Consider the following 13,900-nt stretch of genomic DNA (forward strand, 5'->3'; position numbering starts at 1 on the left):
CTAAAGATCTGTGCTTAGTGCCAACCTGCTTGCACTGAAGCTGGACCTTGCTCTCTCCTTTGGAATACTCCTGATCTTTGGACTTGGTAACTGAAAGCTGCTGTTTCTGGCACTGACTCATGTGAGTGTGCACGTTAAGAACCACTGCTACTGGAGCTGTCTCCCTGTGAGCCAGTTACACATATAAAGCTGAGTTAAAAGAAGGTGTCTCTCTTGCTACCCAGCCCTTATAAGAAGTAGATCACCAAAACACTACTTACTCTTTCAAAGTACTGCATTCTCCATGTTTGACAGATTACACTTCAAGATGTTACATAAAAGCAAAAATAGTCACAAGTATTTTGGATCACCTGTCTAGTGTTAGCACTGCCAGAGATGAACTGTGCCAGGAGTGCTTTACATCAGTGTGAAAAAAGTCAAAAGTTCCTAAAAAAATGTTTTCCCTATGAAATATTTATTGAAAAATAAAAGCAGCTTGTGTAAATGATGGCAAACCCCTCCAAACTAGATATGGCATAAAATCTGCTGTACTTCATGGAGACTAAAAAAAATTTAGAATATGAAAATTGAGGTTTTCCTTGCTATTAGGACATTATCTCAAACTCCTTGATGCATCTCAGACAGACAACTTGAGTGCTTGGAATATTTATGTTATTATTTCCATCAAAACACTGCAAAACTCATTTCATCTTTCCCATTTAAAAAAAAAGCAGGTGTATAAAGGAATACAGTTACAACTCTTAATAAATCAGAACCTACAGATGTATTTAATGCTCTTTAAGGCTGCTTCGTCTGCAGACAAAACCTGAAGGACCTATGGCTATCAAGTTTCTTTTTCTTTGCTTTCAATCAGCTTCAGAGACAGAGAAATCAGCTTGACACAAAAATCAAAGTGGTGCTTCAATATGCACGAAGTCTAGCTCCATTCATTCGCAGTCCAATCCAGTTTCTGCAGAAAAGGAGTGAGTGGTTTTTGCTACCAACTTAAATGGAAGCAGGATCAGTCACAAAAGGAGAAACATCTACAGCTGTTACGTTAGATGCTGCAATACTGGCCTGGACAATGGAAGTATTCCCAAGGACACGTTTTCAGATACCTGTCTGCCAGTACAAACTGCTAATCCTCCTCCTATCTCAACCACCACCACTAGTTCATTATGTTAAATCAGATTCCAAAGATACCATCTTCTTATGTAAAAATGTAAGCATTTTAACTTCTACAAGGAAGGGCTACTTCCAATTTACCCTGCTAAATCAACTGGCTAATTTCTACAGCAAGAGAAGTACAAGCAGCAATAACTTTTAAGAAAACACAATTCATTTTTATGGTTTGTTTCACCATGTGAAAGTTTCCTGTGCACTTAAGATGCAAACCGAGGTGCCTCTGTCAATTTTGTACCCCGTGAGAAGTCCATAAGACAGGGACACCTTCATTTGTGCAGGTGAATCCCTAAAATTATCAGAATAAAAAGGTAGAGTCTCGTTTCAACTCACATGCACAGCAAGCCCTTACTCATTTGAGAGAGACAAGCAAAAAACTGGTGTTTGGGGTAGCCAAGCCCTCTCCCACCACTGTTTGAGCAATAGTACATTCTACGGTGGCCAAATCCAGCAGTCACTGACGGCTGTGAGAGTCACCCTGATGACTGCACCAGGCACGAGATGAAAATGCCTGGACTTTCCTGCTCCCGAGAGCTTTGGATGTGTCTGAACACACGCCGCCACACGCAACAGCTCTGGCGTGCTGCACTGAAGTTCGGGTAAAGAAGCTGACAGCACCCCCCCCGGATGGAGATAAAATGGGCAGAATTCGCTTTATTTTACACCGGCAGCTGACCCATAGCTGTAAATCAGCCACCAAGGGGCCCGAAGGACAACGCACAACCCCCCGCCCGCCCATAGATTTTCAACAGAAGTGGCCCTGGGTTTCCCAGCTGTGCTTTATGAAATTTAAGAAATGACAGCAGGTAACTGTACTCCTATTTTCGTGCTTAAGGAGAACTTATCTTTCCAGATTCTGACACGAGTAAAGCAGCAAACACTCTAAATCAGAGGCATCCCAAAAGGACTTTATTACAAACGCTCGCCCACCCTGAAGAAAATCCCAATAAATATATTTTTCACCATCGCTTCCAAAAGATGAACCACCCTGCTCATAAAAGCCCCCCAGACGCCTGTTCCTCAGTGCTGGCGGTGCTGCCGAGGAAGACCCGTGCGCGCTATTGCTCAGGGCAAAGACAGGCTAATCCCCTGCCCTAACACCAACCCCTGAAAAGGGCCAGGCAGCGGGGCCAGCCGGGTCCTGCCCAGCCATATGTCAGCTTTGCTAGAGCGGAGTGAAAGTCTCACCCAGACCCGTTCAGCTCTCCCGGCACTACGGAACGCACTTTTCGGGGTTCCCCGAAGCCGCGGCTGCTGTCGGGAAAGCGGAGCTCGGCTGCAGCCCCCTGGCTCCGGGGGCTCCCCGGTGCACACCCCAACTTACCGCGGTGGCGCCGCTTCCCTGGCGTCGGATGGAGCCCGGCTCTGGAGACCACAACCGGCCGCACTGTCGCGGCCGGCACGGCCACCTCGATAAGAAAGTATATTCCAGCTCCCCGCACCTGCTTCGACCCGGGATCCCCGCGCATCGGAGGGGAAGGGGGCGTATTTTAAGCGCAACTCTGCCGCTCTCCCTCCTCTGTTCATCTCAGCACGATTCCCCCCCTCCCCCCGCGGAGGAGAGGGGGAGGATCCCCGCCCCGAGCTCCTCTGCCCGGGCACCAGTTTAAAGGTAGAGATGAAACAAGCCCTGATGACTCGCAAAGCCAAGAGGGGGTGTGTGGGGGGGTGTCGCCGTCCCCTGCCCCCCTTCATTTCCCCCCCGCCGCTGCCCCTCAGCCCCACTCACCACATGCAGCTCCACCTGAGAACTAAAGCATGGAGAGGGGGAGGTCGGAAACTCTCGCCCTAGAGCAGCTCCATATGTCGCTCCTCGACGCGCCGCTCTGGGGAGGGGCCGGGTGGGATGCGGAGGAGGAGGAAAAGAGGAGGAGGAGGAGGAGGAGGAGGAGGAAGAGGAGGAAAAGGAGGAGAACGCAGTAGCAGGCGGCGTGAGGATTTAAGCCTCGGCTCTGCCCCGGCGGCTGCGATCACGCAGCATTATACAATGGAGGAGGAGGAGAAGAAGGAGGGGAAGGAGGAGGAGGAGGAGGCACCAGCCCCGGCTCCCCGCACTTGCCGCCAGCACTGACGACAGGGGCGGCTCCAGCGAGCTCCTCACCCTCCAGCCCGCGTCAAAGCTCCGCCTCGGCCCCGGCCTTCCTCCCCCACCCCCCGCGCCCCCGTTCCTCCTCCTCCTCCTCCTCCCCCGCTCCCTCTCCCGCGGCTCCCCGCGCTGCCCACGCGTGCCCCGGCCCCGGGTGGGCGGCGCAGCCCCCGTAGCCGCCGGGGCTTCCCCGGGGAGCGCCGGCCCGGCACAAAGGCGGGTGCCAAGGCGCCCCGACCGCAAATATGACAAATATCCCCGCTATCCGGCGGCGGGGACACGGCCGGGGGGACGGGGCTTGGCTAGCGAGGTCGTCCCGGTACAACCCAAAACTCCCTCCCCTCCCACGATCTCCGGTCAGCCCCCGGTCGGGCCAAGCGGAGCTGGGGCTGGGGGGATGTTTAGAGAAAACCCGGAGCGCTGCCGGCCGCCCCCCCGCCCCGGGAGCTCACCTGGGAGCCGAGGGAGGCGGCGGCCCCCGTCCGTGGAATCCTCGCTGCTAATTTGGGCTGTGCAGGTACCACCGAAGCACAAAAATGAGGCCAAGCGGAGATGTTCGGGCGCGTGAAGATCTGGGGGCAGGGGGGAAGCGCTCGGCACCAGGCGCTATCTGGAAAGAAGACGATTATTTTAAGTCACCTCAATGGGTTGTGTTTCCAAAGGGACTGTGATCCCAGCCGGCTCTGTTAAAGGCGATTCAAACACCTTACAGTTTTGGCTGCAGCCTTAGCGGCACCTCGGATCAGTCCAGCCTTTCATGTTCCACTAAACCGGTTGTATTTCGGGACAATAAAGCTTTAAGACCTAATATAAAGGCGATTATTAGTCATTAATATCACGACTGGTTTGGGTATTATGCTCAAAACGATCTGTAATGATTTGTGATCAATCAAGATGATGGTCTTGCTAGAAATTAAAGTTCAAATTTCAGTTAGAAAACTGAAAACTAAAAGAAGGATACTTTTAGGAGGAAGGTTTCCTTTACGTGGAAATTGTATCTGACAAAAATCCACAAAAGAAAAAAACAACTGCAAATACTTAAAACAGCGAATCTGCCAAAATAAAGGAGATTAAGTGATGATTTCACAATTCTTAAAATTGTAACTGGAAAGACCCCATCTAATTGAGATCTAAACACTAGTCACTAAAATGGGAGGAAAGGGCATCAGACCTAAAACCTGACATTTTACTTTGCCAGTTGGGAGGCCTCAGCACACCTTTCCTCTTCCACCGACGCTTTCAGCCATTCCTTCGAGGAGATCCAAACTCTCCCATCCGGTGTCTGCAGCACCCTGAACCGATCTGCAAAGCGATTCACGAACCGTTTACTAAATTTTGACGAGTGATTTGCAAATTGCCCAGGAGCTGGCAAACATTAAAACCAGAATTCCCCCTGTCTGGATACCTTCCAGCAGTAAGGCACTGAAATTTGGTCCTTCTGCTTGGGGAAACAAGTCTTTTCCTGAAATTGCAAGAGTCATAATAAAATCACTAAATAAAAGGAAAAGGTTCATTTTCTTCAGGGGCCTGAGTGGTACTTATTCAGCAGGCTTCTGCCTACTCAAAAGCCACCCAGAATATTTCTAATATATGCACACTTTCAGCTAGGTTTGGGTTGTTTTGGGGGGTGTTTTTTGCAAGTCAGATTCACTGTATTTCAGAGCCACATTCCGCCCTCCTTTACACCGGATTTGTAACACAGCAGGATCTGGCCTTGCGTAATCGCGCCGTGGATGCGCCCAGCCGAGCGGTGCCTGCCTTCCGGAGCTCAAAGTCCGCAGCAGGTTTACAGTCCCCACGCCCGGGTGTGTGCATGCTATCACCGACACCATAGGCAGGACCACAAACATTTGCTAAATAAGCAGCTGGGCTCCAGCCCGATCTGCACAGCCCTAATCTTGCCATGTTACACTCGGCAGTAAAAAGCCTGAGCCTTGTGTCATCTGAGTTTTAAATGCCTCTGCCTTCGTTAGGTCACTCCAATTTTACACTAGCACAAGAAAAAAAAAACCTCACTGCCCCTTCTGTTTCCTACTGTAACTCTCCCGGGCCTTTCTTGGCAGGAGTTTATAGTCACGCTGTAACTCAGATTGTTCCTCTGAACACAACCAGTACAAGCTGCATCCACACTCAGAAGCACTCTCAGCCGAGCATAGGTCACAACATGAATCGATACGAACGGAGCTCCTTCCTACGCTCTGCACACAGCAGAGGCTCCATCGTGGCGGGACGAGGCTGGGCTACGCAAGGTGAATATTCCTCCTCCTCACATGGCCTTGCACCTGATCTAACCAGACCTTTCTGGCCAAGAAACACTACTCTGCAGCTCTGGAGCAACCTGACCAGAAGGTGTTCTGCAAGACCCAAACAGTTTGCCTGAACATGTCAGTAAGCACAGAGAAACAGCCTGCAACTGAGCTACAAAATGCTGTGCTAGGAAGTGTGTAGAGGTTTCCAGAGCCTGCAGGAGTGGTGGGGAAAATCTGCCTATCTGCAAGGAGGAGCCACCCAAAACGCATCCCATTTTGGAGCAATGCACACAAGGGCTTCCTGGGGAGCAGTAACAGATGTAATTGTGCAGTTGTAGCTTTGACACAAGCCCTGCTTGAAGACAACATGCTAAAAGAGAAGGAATCAAACTGTTCTTCCGAAGCAGTACTGACCTGATGTGGGCTACAGGCATAGTCTAAGTACAGCCTTGTCTTTGAGCAAGGATGGTCAAAGCCTGTCTGACTGAGGCCAGGTCTCATGAAGATCATTCAAACCCCCTCCTGCACTGAAGATGAATGAACAGAAATCAAAGATTGGAAAGACCGGAGAGGGGAAGAGACACTGGGCAATTCATCAGAAATACTACAGACTGCCAGGTAATCTCTGCCCATCAATGCATGTGCTAATTAGGAAAGAGCAGCAAAGTTTGGTGTGTGGAATGTTGGCATCCCTCATGTTTTTCAAAAAAAGAGGGAGTGAACTGCTTCCTATGTTTCTAATTTCATCCTTGGCCTTTTTTCTTTCTAATTGCAGCACACATGAATACTATGAGATTTCATCAGGTAATTGTACAACACAACTTTGTTTTCCCCTTGGATGTTTTTGCCTTCGTGCATGCAGGACCTGGCAGGCAAATACCTAACACTGTTCCCAAAGCAGACAACTCTTTGCAAATAAAGACCCCCTTGGCACTGGTAACTTGGGAAAAGCTAAAGAAAGGGCCTGCCTCCAGCCAAAGCCGCTCGTTCCACTCGAGCAGTGATCCCCACCAAGCAACACAGGTCTTCTGGGTAAGAAGGAAGCACACTGTGTGATTAAATACCCCTAAGACCTCATGCCATCTCTGTTCAGGCCAGCTCAGGGGTCAATACTGACCTTTCAGAGTAAGGCCCTCCTCATCCAAGGCCCAGCCACAAATAGAAACAAGCTCCTCAATAAAAAAATCGGGTGCTGCATTACTGCAGTCTGCATCTGTACACGAGCAGGGAGGGACCTGCACCTGTGAGCTCGGTGGCTTTCCTTCGGATTTCAATGCTTTTTTCTTTCTTTGCTGGTGCAACTCTTCCACTGTAACAAGGGTGCCCCACACATCCCAAGGCACTGAGGAGTCGGTGTAAAATTAAGGAAGGAACGCTCCACCCCTTCTCACTCCAATTTTAGCTCTCTTTTCCCCCTTTCATTTTCTGCTTTAGTTCATGTTTTTCTCCTTTAATGTTTCTGTGGCAGTAGGAGAAACACCGTTCCCCAGAATGCATAATATGCTTAATTATCATTCTCTGTTAGTTCTCCAGGAAAAAAAAACCTACAGGAGAAATCAGTTTAATTAATGAGTATGACCAAATGCAGCCTTAGTTCTAATGCAGTATCATATATTATATGTCCAGTTGGGCAGTTGATCTTCTTTGGGTAAAATGATCAGAGAGGCAAAAAACCAGGGAGCTCATGAATCAAAATTCTGAGTGAAACTAACCCCTTTTTTATAGTTATTCTAAGCCTTCCTACAGATTTTGATGACAATGTTGGTTCCCAAATACTGCTTTTGGCTTTGGTAACACAGGATTGGGCCTGTACAGTCTAGTAATAGAAAGCTATTGCTTGGCAATACCGAGGGTTGTGCTACATGGTAAATTCATTAAGTAATTAAGAAAAAAAACCCAAACAACCCTTAACTCCAAGATAGCGCTCCAACATCCATACCCAATAAAAATCTCCAGTGCCTGTGAAGGACAAGGGGGTAGCAAGGTTTCTTCTGAAAGAAAGATTTGATGATTTAGATGCTTTTCAAAAGGGCTACTCTTCACATACTAAATTATTAAGGAAATATTATGGAACAGGATTATCAGGAAAGAAAAAAAATGCAGTGTGCATTAGCTGGCTTAGTCAGAGGAGGTTTTGCTGCATTCCTCGTGCACCGTGCACGGAGATGACTCCCTCCCTCTGTAATTCTCTGTGCACTCCCAGTCCTCTGGAGACTGATGTGTGCATCATCCTTGCTCCTGCTGAAGGACTGTCCTCTGACAGAGGTTCAGGCTGCCTATCATTGCTGTATATCTTCCATCTTTTTGCCTTTTTATAAAAATCCGTGTTCTCTCCCAAATCCCATTCAGGCTGCATCACCTGCAAGATGTGCTTCATTTCTGTCCCAGGCCAGACTGTTCACACCAGCACTGTCTGTACAGCACACAGGCTCCTAAAAACATGCCTTTCCATTCCTGCTTCTTGTGACACAGTGAATTGTACTATGCACTGAGCCGAGTTTTAAACAATTTTAGGCTGCTTTTCTTTCCCTTTCAGTGCTCACTCTGCAGTCTCCATCAAAAGCACAAGTCATTCTTTTGTGGAACACTTGGTTACTTTTTTGGAGAGAGGCTACACTGATGTCCTGATATTCATCTCATAACAGGGCCAGTGGATTAAGAGGGGAAAAAAAATCTGCAGATAAAACCAAAGCCTCTGTTTTACAGCTGAGAAGGGAATACTTCTAATCAAGAAAAAACAAAGAAATGGTGGGGAAAAATGCAGAGATGGCCAGTCTTCAGGCCTAATTAACCACTGGTGTAAACAGATGTCGCTGCAATCAAGCCAGAAGACTACAGGCCACCCACCAGTCTTGAGCACAAACCCAACACGAGCCTGAAAACCTTGACAACATGAGGCTGTCAAACATGCAAGCCACACATGCTACATTACAAAGGTCGCCACCATGTCCCTTGTGCTGATGGACCACCTGCTCCTTGGTCACCAGGGGGGAGCAGCTCTGCTGGGCTGGATTACTGTGTGCACTGCACATGCTACAACCCTCTCCTGAAGCAAAGCTGCTCCTGCAAAGCTCTACGTGGAGCCAAAAATTTCGGGAGCACAGATGCCCCCCACACTCTTCTTAAGTGCTCTTGAGACCTGAAGGCTGCATAGGCAAGTTTGAATATGTTTAGCACTGCTCAACCCTGCTGAGATGCCAAAGGCTTGAGAGACCAAGTGGGGCCACCAGTGGGGTGACTGGAGGCTTCTAGAAGTGGATGTTCCTGCTCAATTTGTTGCATTAAAGCTTTGTACAACAGGAGCAATGAGTTGGAGCCTGGGAGGGCACAGCCAAAATGGTGTCATGGTTATAGTGCTGATGTAGGGTGTTATACAGCATTGCAGTATGTCATGCAACTCTTAAAACCATGTCACTGGAGTTTAATGTGTCTGTGCTCAGATGCATTACTAGAAAAAAAAAGAAAGAAAAAAAGCCAACAACATCCTATTTCAATCCTTATTTACATGAGCTAATACATGGACATCCAAGTGAATGCTGCTTTTGCTGGCTGGAACACAACCTGTAGAGCATATTGATGCTCTTACATGGTTTTGGGGGCTTGGGGTTTAAAACTAGTTTCTGCAGCTTCTTAGAGCCCCTAGATTCAAGGAATGCTTACCAAGTAAGATAGAGGCATTTTCAAAGTAATTCAAATTTGCAGTGATAAATCCTTCCTCTGACTATCCCAGGTGCAAAATTCTTTACAGACAATGTTTATCTGTGCTGCTTTCAGACAGAGGTTTCTGAAGGTCCAATTTTAAATAAACAGTGAGTGACCTACACCATTTTTTTTTTTAAAAAAAAGCAGAAAGCCAAAACCAACAAACCCCAATAAAACAGAAGTTGAATCTGCAGGGCCAAATTTAGAAGAGGAAGGAAAAAAAAAGGAGCTGGCAAAAAACCTAGCACAAGAACATCAAATGTAGCAGCATAAACTCCCACTGCCATTCTGTTCCTCTACAAATAATTGAAGATCATATAGAACTGAACTCATTGAGTCAATGCAGTGAATGCACAAATCTTTCTCTTTTAACCCTTCACAAAATGTGTGATTTCGTAGATTATGTGCAAAGAGGAGATAAAAAAAAGACTGAATGTGTACATCAGATGCTTTTAGTGACTGTGACTGTGCCTGTGGTAATGACTCATTTTGTCTCTCTATACATTCCCCAGTGCTTGCACGGTTAAGACTCAGCAGAAGCTCATACTGTATATGCAGGTAAACAGACTGTGGGTGATGTCTGGATTTCTTAACTCTACCTAAACCCACCCCTGTAACGGTCAGAAATGCATTTTATCTTTCTGAAGAAAAAGGGAACTGCACAAATTATTTCAGGTTCTCCTTTAGCTTTTTTTATGTTCTTTCACTTTAAAGGAAGCTGCCATTTATAGTGACCATTAGCCAAAGGCTAAAAGAGGTTTACACCTAATTAGTATTCTGAAGCAAAGATGAAACACTAAATCACTGCAAACCCACCCAGTATTTAGGTTCTACCAACAGGACAAAGAAAAGAAAAGCTGAAAATCACCGTTTATCATCAGTCCATCTTCCCCTTCCTTTCACACCTCTGAGCACTCTCTTTTTTCCTCCCCACAGTGTCTCTGGGGTCCCAATGTCCTTGAAATGTGTCAAGGGGTGTTGAAGAGGGGAGAGCCAGCTCTCCTGACTGGTTACTCCCATCTGACACACAGTATGTGTGGGCATTTGCAGGGGTGGAAAAGAAAAAAACAGGAAAAAAAAAAGAGAGATGTCGAGAGCAAGGATGGCAGGGAGCTAGGGAAGAAGATGTTGCATATGGCATACTGCTCCCTCAAGTCAGTAGTGGTAGTGGTTTTCTGTGACAGCCACAAGCAGCTCTCTCAAACACTCAAACAGTAATAATTCTTTTTTTTTTTTTTAATTTTGGCCTCGGCGAGGGAGCAAAACACAGACATGATGGGATCACAGAGGGGAACAAGTCAGGGGAAAGGAGCAGACCTAAGAAACTAGGAGGATGAGCTGCATCCCCATTGATCGTGCTGTTATGGAATCCAGGACGTTCTCTGGCTCGACCTCTGGACAGCAGCGGGAGAAGAAAAGAAGAAGTGCATGGCTGAGCCTTCCCCTGCTTCTTCTCCCAACCACAAACTCTGGGGCTGGGGGTGTTTAGCCTGGAGAAGAGGAGGCTCAGAGGTGACCTCAGCACTGTCTAGAACTACCTGAAGGGAAGTTCTAGCCAGGTGGGGCTTGGTCTCTTCTCCCAGGCACTCAGCAATAGGACAAGAGGGCATGGGCTCAAGCTCTGCCAGGGGAAATTTAAGTTGGATACCAGAAAAAAAAATCTTTCCAGAGAGAGTGCTCAGGCATTGGAATGGCCTGCCCAGAGAGGGGGTGGATTCACCATGCCTGGAGGTTTTTAAACTGAGACTGGACGTGGCACTGAGTGCCATGATCTGGTAAATGGACTGGAGTTGGCCCAAGGGTTGGACTTGATGATCTCGGAGGTCTTTTCCAACCCAATCATTGATTCTATGATTCTCTCCCTGCCCAAAGGAATGGGCAGTAGGCTCCCAAACCCCTCTCTTCCACAGAGATCCACTTTTATACAGAGGTTCAACTTTATAAGCCAGTTTCTACCAGATTCATTTGCAGAAGGAATGATGGCAGTGACTGTCCTGAGCTGTAACTCCTGTCTGTCGAGCGAAGGACCCACGCACCAAGAGCAGCCAAGTCCTGCACAGAAAGGCAGCAGCCTATTTTGCAGAAGCTGGGCAGAAACAGGCACCTCTGCAAGAGACTTACAGCGAGGGGCCAGACAAGCCAAGGAGGGATGATTGTCCATCTGCTATCCCTCACGCCCCAGTGCATTTTGTAATCATCCACATCCACGGGACATTCCTAGTGTGATTCCTGCTAAGCAAAAAAGCCACAATACACCCCAGTCACTTTGCTTGCTTACCTACTACCTACAGCAGTGTTATTTTCAGGTTAAATATTTTTCTTTTCTTCTTCCCCCCACTGTGCTCTTCCGCTAATGTTCCTGTACTCTTACTGGATGTTCAGCCCCTGCATAAGAACAAAAGAAGTTAAGCAGGTGTCAAAGCGCTGATAATTTGACTCCAAACACATACTCAAATACTGATCATCATCATCATGGCTAGGCTTCCCAAATGAAGATTTGGGAAGGGCACTACCCACGCTTGCTGCAAGCGTGCTGGTGGCTAAAAAGGCCGATATGGGATAGGCAGGTCCAGTCACAAAAGGCACAGCGGAACGTCTCTTTAGTTGATATTGGTGAGGAACGGTTCTTTCTGAGTTGTCTTTTTTCCTCGAGACTGACTCTACATGTGTTCTCAAAGGAAGCAGCAGCGTCGTGAATGGTGTGTCTCCATGAATCCCGATTGGAGGCCAGAGTGGACCATTGGTGGCAGTCAATATGGCCAAGGCTGAGGTGTTGTTTCAGGGAGTCCTTGTATCTCTTCTTTGGGGCTCCTCTCTTGCGGCAGCCGGTGGCAAGTTCACCATAGAGCACAATCTTCGGAAGGCGGTGATCCTCCATCCTGGAGACGTGCCCTGCCCAGCGCAGCTGCGTTCTCATCAGCATGGCCTCGATACTGCTGACCCCTGCCTGTTCAAGAACAGACACATTGGTCACGTAATCAGACCAGTGGATGTTTAGGATTGAACGGAGGCAGCGCTGATGGAAGCTTTCGAGAAGCCACAGGTGGTGGCGGTAGATGACCCAGGATTCAGACCCATATAAAAGAGTAGACAGTACAATGGCTCTGTAGACACTGATCTTTGTACTTTTCTTCAGGTGTTTATTGGAGCAGACTCTTTTATGGAGTTTTCCGAAGGCTCTGTATGCCTTTGCCAGCCTGTTGTCTATCTCTTTGTCAATCTTACCGTCTGAGGAAATGATACTTCCCAGATAGGTGAACTGCTGGACTGACTTAAGTTCTGAATTGCTTCTGGTGATGTGAGGATGATGGAAGACTTCTTGAGGTGCAAGTTGGTAGAGAACTTCTGTCTTCTTCAGTCTGACTTCCAGCCCAAAAAGCTCAGCAGCCTCTGCAAAGCAGGATGTTAAGCGCTGCAGAGCTGCTTCTGTGTGAGCAACGAGGGCGGCATCGTCAGCAAAAAGCAGCTCATGGACAAGGTGATTCAGGGTCTCGGTGTGGGCCTTCAGTCGCCTTAGGTTGAATAGGCTTCCATTGGTACGATATCGGATGTAGATGCCGTTTTCTTCATCGAGGTCTGCTGTGGCTCTTTGAAGCATCATGCTGAAGAAGATTGTGAATAGAGTTGGTGCAAGAACACAACCTGGTTTCACACTATTGGTTATTGGAAAGGGCTCAGAGAGTGCATCGCCATATCTGACTTGTCCACGCTGATCCTCATTGTAGCAGGATGATCATTTTGAGGAACTTGGGGGGACATCCTAAACGTTCCAAGATCTGCCACAGACCTTTTCTGCTCACAGTGTCAAAAGCTTTGGTGAGGTCAACGAAGGTTACATAGAGATCTTTGTTCTGTTCCCTACATTTCTCCTGCAGTTGTCAGAACAAACACCATGTCTGTGGTGCTCCTATTGGCTCTGAAACCACACTGGCTTTCAGGTAGAAGATCTGCAATAGTGGGTACTAATCTGTTCAGAAGTATTCTTGCAAGGATTTTACCAGCAATGGAGAGCAAATACCTCAGTAATTTGAGCAGTCTGATTTTTCTCCTTTCTTCTTGTACAGGGTGATGATGACTACGTCATGGAGATCTGGTGGTAGTTCCCCTTGTTCCCAGCAACACACAACAAGCTCGTGGAATTTGGCATGGAGTACTTGACCTCCATGCTTCCAGATTTCAGGTGGAATTCCATCAACCCCAGCTGCCTTGCCAGTGTTCACCTGTTGTATGGCCTTAAGTGTCTCTCCCATAATAGGGACTACATCCAGTTCATTTTTCACCAGTTGTGTAATGAGCTGAATATTATTATAAATAATATAATAATATAAATAAATACTATTCCCAAGCAGTTTAGCACACAGAAACCTCTGTTTGCTGGCAGCACTTTTCAAAGGAAACTCTTTTCTCATCTGAGCATCTGGGAAAGTTCAAGCGCTCACTCATTACTCTGGTTGTGGGGTTCATAGAAAAAACATCGGTGCATTGTTCCTACCAGAAAAAAGGGAGGGGTGACATTTGATAGGTTTCTTTTGGTTTTAAAACCAGAAGAACCTAAACCAAACCACCTCTGGTTAGAGAAACATTACCTTCCATGAGATGTTCAGGTGAAAGACCTCAGGCTCCCAACACCACATGCTGCCACAGCTGATGTGGGCAAAATAACGAAAAGGAAATGCATTTGTTGGTGTGAACTTTTCTTTCT

The 13,900-nt window shown here is 47.4% G+C and overlaps 1 protein-coding gene across 6 annotated transcripts in view; it reads right to left on the bottom strand.

Moving 5' to 3' along the window:
• Window positions 1-13,900, bottom strand: part of SERTAD2 (SERTA domain containing 2) — an 82,114-nt gene that overhangs the window by 19,158 nt on the left and 49,056 nt on the right. For 4 of the 6 annotated variants that reach the window (XM_071582070.1, XM_071582071.1, XM_071582072.1 and 1 more), the window contains 2 exons: window positions 3,700-3,857; window positions 2,891-2,987 (listed from right to left, as the gene is read on the bottom strand). Coding sequence is in view for 1 of the 6 variants with exons in the window: in XM_071582069.1 (XP_071438170.1) it covers window positions 2,486-2,688 (203 nt within the window). In the remaining 5 variants the exon portion in view is untranslated. Of the gene's footprint in view, window positions 1-2,485; window positions 2,706-2,890; window positions 2,988-3,699; window positions 3,858-13,900 lie in introns of those variants that run through there. The other 2 variants (XM_071582074.1, XM_071582069.1) reach the window with 2 other exon arrangements.

The sequence above is a fragment of the Pithys albifrons genome, chromosome 2 (genome assembly GCF_047495875.1).
Source record: "Pithys albifrons albifrons isolate INPA30051 chromosome 2, PitAlb_v1, whole genome shotgun sequence".
Classification (NCBI taxonomy): Eukaryota; Metazoa; Chordata; class Aves; order Passeriformes; family Thamnophilidae; genus Pithys; species Pithys albifrons.